The sequence below is a fragment of the Herpailurus yagouaroundi genome, unplaced genomic scaffold (assembly GCF_014898765.1).
Source record: "Herpailurus yagouaroundi ecotype Mexico unplaced genomic scaffold, PumYag 428, whole genome shotgun sequence".
NCBI lineage: Eukaryota > Metazoa > Chordata > Mammalia > Carnivora > Felidae > Herpailurus > Herpailurus yagouaroundi.
Genome location: NW_024412645.1, coordinates 6212923 through 6228345, shown reverse-complemented (window position 1 = coordinate 6228345; position 15423 = coordinate 6212923). Strand labels below are relative to the sequence as shown.

Sequence of the window (15423 nt, the reverse complement as noted above, 5' to 3'; positions counted from 1 at the left end):
TCGCCTGTGTCAGTGTTCTGCCCACCGCGGACATTCCGTTTCACTGGTGCTTTCTGTTTTGTGTCTCAAGTTGCTCCCGACCGCTTGGGCAGCACTCCCCCAGTCTCCGTGAGCCTTGCCTGGACGGTGGTTCCTGCCGGCCGGTCGGTGCTAGTGGTGGCCAGGGGCAGTCAGTGGGCGCGAGCCAGATGGGATGCCACCTTCCCCATGCCGGGTCCGAAGCAGCAGCCCCCCAGTAACGTCTGGGCTACTCCCACCCTGGGGCTGGGTGCCGGCCACCTCTGCCATGTTGTCATTTGAGTCTTGGTCCTAACGAGGGAAGCGGGAGACAGACCGATGCCCTCACGCTGTCCAGCCTCCCCGGTGCGGGATGTCAGGGGTTCCGTGGTGAAGGGATCCATTGGTGATGCCTGTGGAGTGCGAGGGGCTGGGGTGCAGGCAGCCTTGCCACAGCTTGCTGAAACCGATCAGGGAAGCAGAGAACTGGGGACACTTTTCTAGAGCATTTTACAGGGGCTCGCTGTGCTTTCTTGGCCAGCTCATCTGTGAGTCAGCTTGGGGAAGAGCTTTCTACGTGACATTGTGAAGACAGCTTTCTAGACTGTCAGTGGGTAGGGCTGGGCCCTGTCGGCTACTGAGCGCTGATGACAAGTAGCGTGGGCTCGGCAACCATTCGCCTCCCCCCGACCTTGCAGCCCAAGGGAAGAGGCCAGGGATTACCGGTCATCCTTGAGGAGGCGTGGCTGGTGGGGTCGATGTGAACCCTTCTTAACCTCCTAGGCAAACTAGGGCCCACAGGCCGGAGCCAGCCTCATTTTGTGCAGCCCATGAGCTAAGAATGGTTTCCACATATTTTTATTAATCGATAAAAATCAAAAGAGTAATATTTGTGACGTGAAAATGATCTGAAATTCAGGTTTCAATGTCCATAAATAAAGTTTTATTGGAACATACCCGGGCTCATGTCTTTGCATCTTGAGCATGGCTATTATTGCATTCTGAAGGCAGAGTTGAGTGGCTGTGATCACAGCCAAATGGTTCATAATCCCTAAAATGTTGACTGCCTGGTCCTTGACGGAAAATGTTTACCGAGCCCTGTCCTTGAGAAAATAATATTTTTGCACCTGTCTGGAGCTGCCACGAAGCCAGGAAATTGACGACAGAAATTGTAACGCATGTGTCACTGTCGTGTTGGTCCTGCAGCCCCGCAGATGCCACGGTTTCCATGGAGCTGGGAAAGAAGGCAGTGAGGGAAAATCTAAGTGCTGTATCCTGGGAGCACTTGATCAGGACTCACCAGTATCCCAGTGTTAGGAGATCAGTCATGCTCTCTTGGTTCTCGAATGTGGCTGCTGTTATCAAAATTGTTTTTGATATACAGACTTAAGGGCTCTCTCTCTAGCAGGTTTTAAATCAGTAGATCGGGGTGGGACACTGGCATGTGGCTTTTCAGCAAGCGTGATGCTGGGTGGCGGTCGCCAGCCTGCTTGAGACCCGTTGATGGAACAGCTGTATGGCTCAGGCTGATGGACAGTGCAGACAACCTCATCAGCGGGGCCTCTGCTGGGTCCCTTGCCCTTGGGTGCCCTGCCTCATCCGTTGAGTTAGGCTCCCTTCTGCCTCCCCGCTAGAGATTCTCTCTCCCAGAGAGTCTACCCCAGGGGACTCAGGATCATCAGCCTTGCCCAGAAACCCCCGGCAGGCCCCTCTTCCTTCTTGTCAGTCTCCTATAAGGACAGCTGAATGACAACATGGTGAGGCTTGGCCTCCTGCTGTGGCACTGGGTCTATTTTCTTGGCTCTTGGCGTGTGCTCTCTCTCTCTCTCTCTCTCTGTCTCTCTTTCTATCCTCACTCTCCCCCCCACCCCGCCTTCTTCCTTTTTCTTCCTTTCTTTACTTCCCATCTGGTAAGGGCCCCAAATCTTGCTGGTGGCTTTCATTGGATCAGGTGGGCTCAAAGGCCATTATCTGGGTCAGATAATGATTGGGGTCGCTGTTTCTGGCTGTCACATTCAGAGTCTTTCCCTATCCCTGTGCTGGCCTAGGGGCGAGCTGCTTGCTTCGGGGTAAGGTTTCCGTGACCCACATAGATTTAACTGGGGCTCTTGCCCCATCCCTTCTATCCACCACAGCCCCCCAGGACCTGATGGATGTCTCCGTGAGCAACCTACCACCCTTATGGCAACCCAGCCCCCGGAAATCCTCCTGCTCATCCTGTTCACAGAGTGGCTCCGCCGATGGTGGCTCAACCAATGGCTGCAACCATGAGAGGTATGAGGGGCTTACGCCATGGGTCGAGGGAATGGAAAGATTTGCAGAAGATTTGTAGGCACCTGTTTGTTGCCCAGTGCTGAATTCAGAAGAGGGATGTAGGCTACGGAATCACTCAGGTCTGGGTCAAAGGCTAGCCTTGTGAAGTCCTAGCTAGCGGAGCTTCCTTACATGTATCGGTCAGGATAAACAAGGTTATGTTGCAGTAACAAACAGTCCTGCTATCTCAGTGGCTTCTTACAGCAAAGGCTTATTTATCATGCGTACTATGTGTCTGTCCTGGGTCAGCTCGGGGCTCTGCTTGCTGCCCATTAAAGGGCCCGGTGACACCAAATATTACTTAATGCCAAGCACACATGCCTCAGTTTGCTCCTCCACAGAATGGGGATACAAATGCCTGGTAACCTGAGCAAGTCTGCACCCGACCAACCTGAAGGTACAGTGAGGGTTATTTTCGTATTAATGCCTCCCTGCGTGGCCCCCAGGAGGTCCTGAGAAAAATATGCAACTATTCCTCCATCCTGTTCTCTGCAAGCATGCACAATACTCCCTTCAGCAGTCCTCGATTTCCCCAACACTGCTGGGGCCTTACTCCCCTCTCCTCTTGCAGCCAAAACAGCCCCCAAAACCCCCCCCACGCAAGGAGGAGCTCTGAGGCATCACCTCTGCAATGAGCCAGACTCTGGATCGCAGTTTGGCTCAGTTTGGTTCAGCTGGGCCACTTGAGAAGTCAGAACTCTTGGTGCAAGTCACTGAAAAACCACTTCAGACTAGTTCAAATATGAAAGGAAATCGCAACAGGATGGAGAAGTCCAGAGGCATGGTGACTTCAGGCACGGTTGGCTCCAGATGCTCAAAACAGAAATCTCTCTGTTTCTTCAACTCTTGCCCCTGGTTGCCTCTGGTGGTTTCATTCTCAGGCAGGCCTTTCCTATGAAGTGGCAAGAATGGATCCCAGCAGCCACTGTCCTATATCCCTCTGGCTTAGGAACTTGAACAGAGAAAAATGGGTCTGTTTCCCTGTAGTTCCAACAAAAGTCTCAGGGCTCATTCTCATTGGCTCAGGTTGGATCACGTGACCACCTCTTATTCAAGGACTGTGATTCCAACCTGAGTCAGGTACTGGGTAGAATCAGCCTCATCCAAACTGCAGGTCCAGAGTGTTGGGGAGGCAGTGACCCCAAAGACTAGGGGAAGTGGCAATGATGCTGTATGGGTAGAAATAATAGTTCCCCCGCCTCCAGTCCCCTTAACCGACTGGTTTTAATCTGCTCCCTACAGGCAACAAGCTGTGCTTCCCCAGGGAATCTGGGCTCTGTGTGGTCTTTCCTAAGTGTCGTCTTTTCCTCCACCTGCAGGGCTCCCCTGAAGCTCCTCTGTGACAATATGAAGTACCAGATCCTTTCCAGAGCCTTCTATGGATGTGCGTATTGGCTTTACTTGCCATTGTGGTCTCTGGGGGCATTTATCAAATGCCTGTTGTATGTCAGCAGTGTGAGGGGAAGGTGCCTGGCTCTGGCACGTGAACCTCTGCTCCCCTGTTTCCCGAATGTGTCTGTTTTTAGTGTAGTTACATGCACTTCTCTGAGCCTCATCTATAGATTGAGGATAAATTGTGTCTGTAGGTGCTGAGGGGGGACAGCAAACAACGGGGCTTCTCAGTGGCAGGGGTCTGGTTAGTCACCATCGCATCCCCAGTGCCCACCTTAGAGGGCTTGTTTTCAGGATTAAATGAGAAGCATGTATAGAGCCCCTAACACCTAGCAGGACACGTCCTAGGTGCTCAATAAGAGTCGGTTCCCCTCACCTGTGGGCAGAAGAGTCAGGTGGTCTGATCCCTTTCCACGGAGTTAAAAATGAAAATTTAAATACAGGCATTCCGATGGTTTCTGTTTAACAAATGAGGAAACTAAGGCACAGGGAGGCAAGGTAACTTGCCCAAGGTCACACTGCTGATACATGACACAGCCAGAGCTCAAGCCTAACCCACTGACCACAAAGCCTGATTTTTTTTTTGTTTTGTTTTTCATTCTGCTGTGATTCTTAGCACATTTTATTTTCCCAGCCTAGATGGGGGAGATAAAACACGTATTTTCAGGGATTCCAGAAAAGTGTTACTATGTCCTGCATGGCCTGCGGAGTAGCAGCTCAGGCCATGTCCCCCCGCGCCTGGAGAGGCAGGGAGAGCGTGAGCTCTCAGGATCAAGGTTTTTGCCTGTTCTGTTATCACCCATCCCCAGTGCCTGATGCAGGGCCTGGCTGGGAGCCAGGGGAGCGTGGGTGGACACATGTTTATGGAACCCAAATGGAAAAGCTTCCTGGAGAAAGGGTCGAGGGTCAAGATGGATCTTGAACAAGGTTGTCGCGTGCCGTGCCATGGCTCATCCCTGATGGTGGTTGACAGCCCAAGTTCTGGCGCTGGGCAGCTGGGGTTCAGATTCCATCTCTGCACTCCTGGTGATGTGACCTGGGCAGGTGACACGAGCAGTCTGTGCCTCAGTTTCTTCATCTGTAAGATGGAGAAGATAGGAGTACCTGCCTCATACTGTTGTTGTGAGAATTTAATGAGCTGCATTATGGGAGCTCTGCCAGCTCCCTGGCACGTAGTGTATGCGTGTGTCGGTCCTCCCCTTCCTCCCCCTCCCCCCCTGCCCCTCCTCCCCCTCCCCCTGCCCCTCCTCCCCTTCCCCCACCTCCTCCCCTCATTTCTCCCCTCCCTCCCCTCCTCCTCCTTCCTCCCCTCCCCTTCCTTCCTCTTCTCCCTCCCTCCCTTCCTCCTCCTCCCCCCTCCTCCTCCTTCCTCCCCTCCATCTCCTCCTCCCCTTCCTCCTCCCTCTCCTCCCCCTCCTCCTGCCTCTCTTCACCCTCCTCCCCCTCCTTCCCCTCTTTCTGACCCTTCTTCTCCTCCTCCTCCTCCTCCTCCTCCTCCTCCTCCTCCTCCTCATTGCTGGGAGGGGTGAGTCCTCAGGCTCCAGAAGGCCCAGGGTCCTCTCCAGGAGTTGATAGGGGACAGCCAAAGGGAGGGGGCATGGTCAGAGCAAACACAAGCTGTCATTTGCTGAGTGCCTCCTGTGTACCAGGCACTGTGCCCTCCAGGTGCCCAGGGTGGAGCGGATGAAGGGTGGCAGGTTGGCAGGCATTCGGTGAGAGTGCGGGGCCATCTTTGAAAGCAAACCAGGCGCATCTCCCAGGGCCTTCTTTATCTAGCTGCACTGTGAACAAGAGCTGCCCACCTCTGCCATTCTCTTTCTCTCTTGCTACGGATCGGAGGCACCCAGAGGCCTGGAGAGCATGTGGAGTCCCTGCCTCCTTCCTGCCTGCCCCTTGTCTGCCTCCTGCCCATGGATTAAATGCCTTGGCTTCCGGGTAGAGGAGGTAATGGCACCCTGGCCTGGGCTGAGAAAGGTGACCGACTTCCCTAGGCTCACAGAACTATTAAGCAGTCAAGCCAGCAAGTGACTTCACCCCTCCGAGCCTCGCCTTCCTCATCTGGAAGAGAAGGATGACGGGACTTTCTGCGTCCTGAGGGTTTACTAGGATTGCAGGGTGGGGCAGCGCTTTGAGATCCATGAGACAAGGCAAGGCAAGCTGGATGGTGGATGATGACACTTTCCCCCCCTCCTTCCCTCGCCAGGGCTTGCCTACTGCAGACACCTGTCCACTGTGAGGACCCACCTGTCAGCCCTGGTCAATCACATGATCGTGTCTCCAGACTTGCCCTGTGATGCCGGACATGGGCTGACGGCCAGGATCTGGGAGCAGTACCTTCAGGACAGCACAGTAAGGCTTGGCCTGGCTCTGCCTGCAGTGGGGCAGAGCCCTTGGGGGGACCGTCTTGTCATCTGAGCAATGAACCCACCTGCTTGCGGGGACTCAAGGCGGCTGTGACACCTTAGGGGTGGTCTGCGTACCCCACCTGAAGGCCCCGCCCTTCTTGAGAGTGCTAAAACCCACGGCCCCCTTCTGCCCATGGGTGTGAGGATCCAGGAGGCTGGAGCATGCGCGTCCTCTCCTGGAAGGAGTAAAGAATCTGTCACCAAGGATTTATTAAGCATCACATGTATGCACAGTGCTGCACGAGGTGCAGTAAGTCTCTTCCGCAGGAAGGTTGAAACTACTTAGCTACTTAGGAGGATGGTAGCTAAGTCAGAGGAGGCAGCTGGGCCCAGAAAACCGCCCCCCAGCGTGCAGAACCCTTCCACTTGGCCTCACGACCTGAGAATCCTCCCATCAGATATTTCACCTGGAAACGCATCTCTAAGGTTTTCTTACTAGAAGGCAATCATCCCTGCAAGGAAGATGTTTATGTGTGAAAAAAGTTTCACAGTCAAATAGCTTGGGAAACGAGAGGGGTCAGCTTTTCTGTATCCTGCAGAACTTCCCAGAACCTTGGCTAGGCTGATAGGCTTATGGCTCTCAAGAAACTGGGAAGGGGGGCGGGGAGGGGGGGAGCATATGGAACAGTTTCTAAATGTTCCTAAATGAACTGTGAGATCATGACCTGAGCCAAAACCAAGAGTCGGACACTTCACTGACTGAGCCACCCTGGTGCCCCTGTAATTCTTATTTTTTTAAAAATGAGGTAACAAAAAACAATGAGGTGACGTTGAGTTTGTATTTTAAGCAACAGCTTCATTTTATAGCAAAGATGTCTTTCAGATCTCTAGGTGAAATGTTGAACATTAGAACCTTCGCACGTAGTTGATGAGTAGACCATACTTTATTCAGATCTTCCCCTAGTGATAGACAGCTGGGCTCTTTCTCTTTTTATTTTTTTAAAAATTTTTTTTAAACGTTTATTCATTCTTGAGAGAGTGTGAGCAGGGGAAGGGCAGAGAGAGAGAGGGAAACACAGAATCTGAAGCAGGTTCCAGGTTCTGAGCTGTCAGCACAGAGCCCGATGTGGGGCTCAAACCCACGAACCGCGAGATCATGACCTGAGCTAAAGTCGGACGTTTAACTGACTGAGCCACTCAGGCACCCCTGGGCTCTTTCTCTTTTTAAAAATTATTTCAAATAGGGCTTCAGTCGACATCTTTATAAGCACATATAATTCTGACTAGTGCTTTTATTTCGAGAGTAGATTTCTAGAAATAAAATTGATTGATATGCATTTAAAATTTAAATAGATGTGCCAGTTTACTTTCCCAAAAAGTCCTAGTGCTCATAATCCCGGCTGGCCTGGGAGAGTGCACATTTCCTGAGGAATTCAAAAGATTTGTAGACTTCTGGGCTCCACTCCAGCTTTACTGATTTAGCATCCCTGGGAGTGGAGCCCAAGAATTTCTGTTTTTTGAAAGTTCCCCAAATGCTTCTAGTGATCTCCCCAGTTTGGGAGGTGCTAGTCTAAGGACAAGTTGGTTGAAAAGATAGATTAGTCAAAAGTGAGTATTTTTTGTCTAACACTTTTGCAACAGTTTCGCAAACTGGCCATGTTTTTACCCTTCTTGGTCGCATTATTGCGTTCGGGTGGACTGAGCTGCAGTAACCAATACAGTAACTACTTCAGTTGCTTGACATCATGGGGTGTATTTCTTGCTCACTCTTCAGTCCTCAGTGGGCGTTCCTGGTGGGTGGGCATCTGTCCTCCCTCCAGGGGCTCAAGAGTCTTTCATTCTTGTGGCCCCACCATCCTCCCGGGGGCCTCATAGTCATCTGCCTCCAGGCAGCGGAGCAGAAATACATAGTCTGAAGGGAATACACCTGCTTCTTCAAAGCTCTGGCCTGGAAATGGCTTGTATCACATCCTATCACATCCCATTGGCCAGAACCTAGTCACATGGCCACATCCAACTGCAAAGGAGGCTGGGAAATGGAGTCCAGCTGTGGGCCCCAGGACCCGAGCAGGTGGATTTTCAATGAAGCATTTACAGCCTCATCCACAAATAGTTGTCTGATCTTTAAACTGCTTTGACAAGGCTGTCGGCAGAACATGAATTAAAATTTCCAACAGAGACAAAAGAGTGGCTGGTTTTGCCATTGTGGTGAGGTACATCTAAGACTAGCATTAAGATGGGAAATCTGTGGGGCACTTGTCTGGCTCGGTTGGTAGAGCATGGGGCTCTTGATCTCAAGGTCGTGAGCTTAAGCCCCATGCTGGGTGTAGAGCCTACTTAAAAATGTGAAATATGCTTCTAATTTTAGAATGTCCAGTAAAGAGGTGGGAGGAAACTGGACCTTGCTGCCCTTCAGAGTGGCTTTTCAAAAAGCAGTCATTGGCGTTTTACACACACACACACACACACACACACACACACACACACACACACACAGATGGGACCTGCTGGTCCCCTCAGTGTGACTAATTACAACTGCAAAGCCTTTGCCTGAATATGAGTTTTAAAAAGAGGGCAAACCTATTTGACAATACAGCAAACAGTTGTTAAAGTTATCCTCGTGTGCACAGAAGTTACTAGTGCGTGAAGAACCAGCTGGAAATGTTCATTTTGGATTGATTTGCTTTTAAACAATTTTCTCTGAGCTGAGTCAAGGTTAATAACTTTGAGATGGTATGGCCAAATAAACACAATGCACGAAATTGACTAAAAGCTAAGTACAAATGTTAACTCATTGTATACTGGCCTTTTTTTTTTTTTTTTTTTTGTAAAAATGGGCTCACACTAGATATATTCTCCACCTTGTTTTTTTCCACTTAACGATATACATCGAACATCTTTTTGTTGAAGTTCTCATGGATGCACCTTCCACCCTTTTTACTCTCCGTTGGTATTCCTGTGTAGGGATGCCCCGTTCCCCACCCCCCCACCCCCATCGGCAGGCAGTTGGGGGATTTCCAGGGTTTTGCTTTCTCATATGATGCCATGATGGATATCCCAGAACATACGGCTTTGTTTGTTCACACCATGATCTCTAAGGACCAGGTCTGAGAAGTGGGACTGTCAAGTCACAGAGCCCACCTTTCCTGTTGACCAGACCCTTTATTTCCTCCCACCTACCACAGAGTTACGAGGAACAGGAGCTTCTACGCCTCATCTACTATGGAGGCATCCAGCCGGAGATCCGCAAGGCCGTGTGGCCCTTCCTCCTGGGCCACTACCAGTTCGGGATGACAGAAACAGAAAGGAAGGAGGTTGGTTACACCTGATGGGCAGTGGGGTCTTTGGCAAGAAAAGGAGCTGGGTACTGTGGGGATGGAGGTGCTCTGGTTCCACGTTGGACCAAGATGGCACAGGGGAACATGGGGGACCCAGGAAGCTCCAGGGCAATGGTGCCTGGTAGAAATACAACACAAGCCACAGATGCCATTGTGTAAAATAAACTTTATTTTGAGAGAATTATAGATTCACGTACGGCTATAAGAAATAATACGGAAGGATTTATCTGATTTCTCCCAACGGTAGCATCTTACAAAACTATAATATCACAACCGGGGCATTGACATTTGTCTGTGTGTGTGTGTGTGTGTGTGTGTGTGTGTGTGTGTGTGTAGCTCTCCACATTTTATCACATGAGTAAGTTTGTGTATCACTCTCATTGTCAACAAACTGAACATTTCTGATGTTACCAGGGTCCTCCTGTTGCCCTTTTGTGGCCACAGCCTCTCCGTTCTCCCTGCCCGCCTAATAACACCTGACAACATTACCAGAACGTTCTTCGTTCCTGTAGTTTTGTCATTTCCAGAACATATATACATGGAATCCTATAGTATATGGTATATAACGTTTTGGGATGAACTTTTTCACTCAGCACAATCCTCTGGCAATCTATCCTTTTCATGGCCAAGTGTTCTATGGTGTTCCATGGTATGGATGTTTGACGATCCACCTGTTGATGGATAGGTGGGTCGTTTCCTGGTTTGAGCTTTACAAATAAAGCTGCCGTGAACGTTCGTGTTTTCCCTTGAGCATAAGGTGTCATTAAACGTTCAAGATGACAGTTGCTGGGGCACATGGCGTGCTTGTTCAGTTTTGTAAGAGACTGCCAAGCTTCTGCAGTGGCTGCACCATTTTATATTCCCACCAGCAGTATATGAGCGACCCACGCCTGCATCCTCACCGAGGTTTGGTCCTGTCACTATTTTTTATGTCGGCCACTCAGGCAAGGGGTAAATGATGCATCATTGTGATTTTAGTTTGCATCTCCCAAATGACTGGTGATACTGCACGTTTTTGCATTGTATGCTTATCGCCATCTGCGTATCTTTGATGAAATGTCCGTTCGTGTCTTTTTTCTAACTGAATCGTTTGGGTTTTTACTGTTGCACTTGGGAGCTCTTCATATGTTCTTGATACTTATTCCTTGCTGGGTGAATGGTTTGCAGATATTTTCTCCCCAGTCTGTCTTGTCTTTTCACCCTCTTTTGATTTTAGTAATGTTTTTAAGTTTATTTATTTATTTTTGGGAGAGAGAAAGAGAGAGCAAGCGAGCAAGGGGCAGAGGGAGGGAGAGAGAGAATCCCAAGCAGGCCTCACGCCATCAGCACAGAGCCCGGCATGGGGCTCGAACCCACGAACTGTGAGATCATGCCCTGAGCCGAAGTCAGACGCTTAACTGACTGAGCCACCCAGGTGCCCCTTGTCTTTCATCCTCCTAATGAGATCTTGTACAGAACAAATGTTGAAATTTTTGATGAGGTTCAGCTTATCAGTTTTTCCTCATATACATTGTGCTTTTGGTGTCAGGTTGAAGAACTTTATGTTTAGCCCTAGATCCCAGAGATTTTCTCCTATGTTTCTTTTCTCAAAGTTTTATCAAGTTCTGCAGTTGTACATTTTAAATTCAGGTCTGTGATCTGTGTTGAGCTCATTTTTGTATCCAGTGAGTGGTTTAGGTCAAGATTCATTTTTTGGCCTATGATGTCTGGTTGCTCCAGCACGGTTTGGTGGAAAGGCTGGCCTTCCTCTTGACTGGCTTTTGCCCCCTTGTCAGCACTCAGGTGGGCATATTAGCGTGGATTCTCCATTCCATTCCGTTCATCTAATACCACCCTGTAATGAGAAATCTTTAGCTGATACCACACTGTCTTGATGACTGGAGCCCGTGTGTTAATTTTAAGCGTTTAGTTAATGTTATGGGACACCTGGGTGGCTCAGTCGGTTGAGGGTCTGACTTTGGCCGGGGTCATGATCTCGCAGTTCGTGGGTTTGAGCCCCGCTTTGAGCCCCGCGTTGGGCTCTTTGCTGACAGCTCAGAGCCTAGAGCCTGCTTCCGATCCTGTCTCCCTCTCTCTGACCCTCCCCTACTTGTGCTCTCTCTCTCAAAAATAAATACACATTAAACAAGTAAATATAAACAAACAAACGTTTAGTTAGTGTTTTAATAGTCCCATTTTAAAAAGTAGAAGGAAACAGATGCCTTGAATTGTTCTTAAACATCATTCCCAGTTCACAAGAAGTTGCAAAAACTGTAATAAAGAGGTCCTGTTGTACCCATTGCTCAGTTTTCCACAATGGAAACACCTCCTAGAGCAGTAGCACATTATCACAACCAGGACGTTAGCATCAGCACAATATCACTAGCTACACCACAGACCTCTTTAGGATTTTAGTCACTTCTGCATTGGCTCGCGTGCATGCATACACGTGTGTGTGTGGGGTGTGGGTGTGTGTGGATGTGGGTGTGTGTGTGCGTGTGGGTCCACATCACTTCCTTAAGATGAAATTAATTTTAATGATATATTTTACTTAAACCAACATATCCAGTACGTTACCATTTCACTGTGTAATCAATATAAAAAGTATTGCGACATTCTACTTCTTTTATTCATACTCCGTTTTCAATACCTGGTGGCATTTTACATTCCTTATCCATTTCCCACCTGTGCTATTATTTACTAAATATTTGTCAGTAAATTGACTCACTGCAAAATGTATGTAACTTATTTAAAAAGGTATTTCACATCCCTGCCATTAATGGAAGACTGACATGACTTGGCATAACAGAAGGAAAGCTATAAAAATAAATAGAATACGACCAAATGATATAACTCAGTTCCATGTAGATACTGTAGCCTGCCTGAGGCCTGCTCTCCTTGTTAAAAGAGGGGATTATGAAGTGTTATTGGAGGTGTTCAAGGCACGGTAGCACCAGACTGGCCTTCCTTGTAATCCGAAAAGTACAAGGGGAACTGAAAATGGAAATCACACTGTGATTCCAGATGATAAGACCCTGTGCCAGTGAACTGTCTAAAATCATCTCAGGACCAGCACGAGGCCCTCCCATGCTTCACCCCCTGTCTCGTGGGCTCCTGGCAAACAGGAACAGAGTTCCAGGTGCCAGGTCCTGTGCTTGGGACCGGGGACCCAGAGGTGCATTAGATGAGTTCCTTGCCAGTGTAGTGGGGGTTTGTGCAGAGTCAGATGTAGGCAAACCCCAGGGTTGTAAGAGCATACCAGGGCCACCTATGCCATGCAGAAGGCTACCTGCTTGCTTTCCAGGCAAGGGCGGTGAGGAAGGGCCTCTCAGAAGAGGGGCCAGCAAGAGCAAAGCCCTAGAGGTAGAGGTAGAGGAGACATGTGTATGATGCAGTGTGTGTGTGTGTGTGTGTGTGTGTGTGTCTGTGAGGGTTTGTGGGGAGAAGGGTAGCAAGTGCATGGTGGACGTGGTGGCTGGAACAGGATAGTGAGGTGGGGGCAACAGTGAGAGGTGGGGCCGGGGAGGAAACAAAGAGGAGTCTGCTGAGGGGTAAATGCAAAGGAGGGGCCAGGCTGGGACAAACAGGCACCTGGAAGGAGCCCACTGGGGTCCTCCTGGTTCAGGGTCATGGGAACCTCGCCTAGGAAGGCAGTGGAAATAGGAAGGTATGCTTGGATGAGTCTTCTGGAGGTAGGTCAGTGGGAGGAAGGGCAGGAATTTGGGCAGGGTGGACCCCGAGCCTCTCTCCGGAAGCCCTGGAAAGCTTAAGGATTCCCTGTCCCCCCAGCCAGGAGGCAGGCTCCCTGCCCTCTCTCTTCCCCTTCCTGCCTCTCCACACCCTTACTCAGATCAGCTTGTCCACGCCCATTTGTGCCCAGAGTTCTGGTGGTTTCAGAACCTCAGTTACTCGGGCTGTGTAACAGAAACAACGCAAGTTGCCCTTCTGTCTGCTGAAATCCCACAAGGAAAATGCTTGAAACCTGTACCCCTTTTCTAAGGCCATTGCTGGAGTCAAGGGAGAGGTCACTTCTCTTCATCTTTGTATCCTCTGCACCTGGCCCTGTGTTGGGCACTTGGGAGGCACTCAGTAAATGTGTAGGGTGTGTGGATAGATGGGTGGCGTGAAGCGTCTTACTCATCTTGTATCCCATATGTCTGGCTTGGTACCCAGCACAGAGTAGGTGCTTCCCAAATCGAAAGGATAAGTGAAGGAATGAATGAAGAAGAAGGGAAGGAAGAATAATAAGAAAGAAACAGTCTTCTCACTTCAGCTGTCTCCAGGGTTTAGTACACTGCTTGGCAGAGGAGAAGCTCAGCAAGTATTTGAATGTGTATAGGAAGAGAGGGAGGAAAGAAGGAAGGAAGGTAGGCAGGCAGGAGGAAGGGAAGGAAGGAGAGGAGGGAGGGAGAAGAGGAAGAGAACATTGAAAGAAGTAGCTTTGTGCACGTTTGTGTATCCCCAGGGCCTAGCCAGGGCCCTGCACATGGTAGGTGTTCGGTCAATGTCTGTTGGACGTCCATGAATGATGAATGGGTGTCTCCAGTGCTCAAGGTCCCAGGTCAGAGCTGGCAGTCTCTTCTGGGTTGGGCCGGCTCTCCCCAGGGGTGACCTTGCATCTGCCCTGGCAGGTGGACGAGCAGATTCACGCGTGCTACGCACAGACCATGGCTGAATGGCTGGGCTGTGAGGCCATCGTGCGGCAGAGGGAGCGGGAATCCCACGCGGCGGCCTTGGCTAAATGCTCATCAGGGGCCAGCCTGGACAGCCACCTGCACCGGCTGATGCACCGGGACTCCACCATCAGCAATGAGGTGACAGGCGGGACGCATCTGGGAGCACGGGGGGGGGGGGGGCCCAAGAGAGGCCAGGATCTGTTCCATTTAGCTGCTGTAGGAATGGTGAAGGCTGGGTATCTGGAGCTTTGGACTGAGTCTCACCCCTAGCGTTTGGGTGGAAGGTTACTGTGGAGTTTGATAGACCTGCATTTGAGTCTAGCCTCACCATTTCCTAGCTCTGGGGCCTCAAGCAAGCACCCTTATTTCTGGGCCTCAGTTTCTTCATCTATAAAAAGGGCACGACCATTTGGATAGGGGAGGTTTGTGTGCAGCTCAAATGAGGTAGTGCATACGAAGCGCCTAGTACAGTGCTAGGCTCCCATTTTTTCAGCCAGTGCTCACTGAGTACCTACTACGTGCCAACAACGGTCAGGAATGTCCTGGAATGCCAGGAGCACTCCAGCGACCAGGTCAGACATACCCGCCCTCTCAGAACCTCCAGTTTAGCCGCCCAAAGGAGAAACCAAGAAGAAAATTAATTCTCTTCCCCAGGGCTTGTACACTCATCCATTGCCAACAATAATACTGCCTAGGGTAGCAAGCAACCACCAGAAGTCGGTGACTCCTAACATTAACGCCCTTCGTGTGTACTCCTGAGTCTGGCTCAGCTGAGCAGTTCTGCCCTGAGCGGGCCTGGCTGGGCTCACTCTTGAGCCTGCTGTCCGTGCCTGGTCCGCTAAAAGGCTCGTTCATCTTTGCTGGGCTCTCTCACATGTCTGAGGCGACCGGGCTCTGCTCCACACGTCCCATCCTCCAGCAGGCTGACCTGGGCACGTTCACATAGTGAACGTAGATCATAAAGAGACGAAGCGGAAATACACAGTACTTGTTAAACCTCTGCCCTGGTAAGGTTGCTAACTAACATCCCGGTGGCCGAAGCAGGGCCCGTGGCCAAGCCTAGCATCCGAGTAGGCGGGAACTAGGAGCTATAGGGCAAAAGCATGTATACAGAGGGGAATAAAAAAACAAAAACAAAAAAATCAGGCCATTAGTACCACGAGCTCTGAGTTGATCTTAAATATTTGTCCAGAGGTCTAGAGGACAGGGCAGTTAAAGGTGGGTTTTTCTGATTGCAGGAGTAGGGGGAGGGGGTCCAGTGGCTGCTGTGGCCCCTGAGGAGACGCCAGGGAGCAGAGGGCGCCCCCCTCCCTATTCTTGTGGTACAGATAGGAAGCTGAGGCCCTGACAGGGGACTTGCCCAAGTCAGGAACAGAGATGAGG

At 50.3% G+C, this 15423-nt stretch overlaps 1 protein-coding gene across 12 annotated transcripts in view; it reads left to right on the top strand.

The window, feature by feature from the left end:
- The window catches only part of SGSM1 (small G protein signaling modulator 1), a 63089-nt gene that overhangs the window by 26820 nt on the left and 20846 nt on the right, over positions 1–15423 (top strand). For 9 of the 12 annotated variants that reach the window (XR_005787029.1, XM_040463942.1, XM_040463941.1 and 6 more), the window contains 6 exons: positions 71–235; positions 2133–2271; positions 3630–3694; positions 5906–6051; positions 9233–9361; positions 13996–14178. Coding sequence is in view for 11 of the 12 variants with exons in the window: in XM_040463942.1 (XP_040319876.1) it covers positions 71–235; positions 2133–2271; positions 3630–3694; positions 5906–6051; positions 9233–9361; positions 13996–14178 (827 nt within the window). In the remaining variant the exon portion in view is untranslated. The remainder of the gene's footprint in view (positions 1–70; positions 236–2132; positions 2272–3629; positions 3695–5905; positions 6052–9232; positions 9362–13995; positions 14179–15423) is intronic. The other 3 variants (XM_040463943.1, XM_040463945.1, XM_040463944.1) reach the window with 3 other exon arrangements.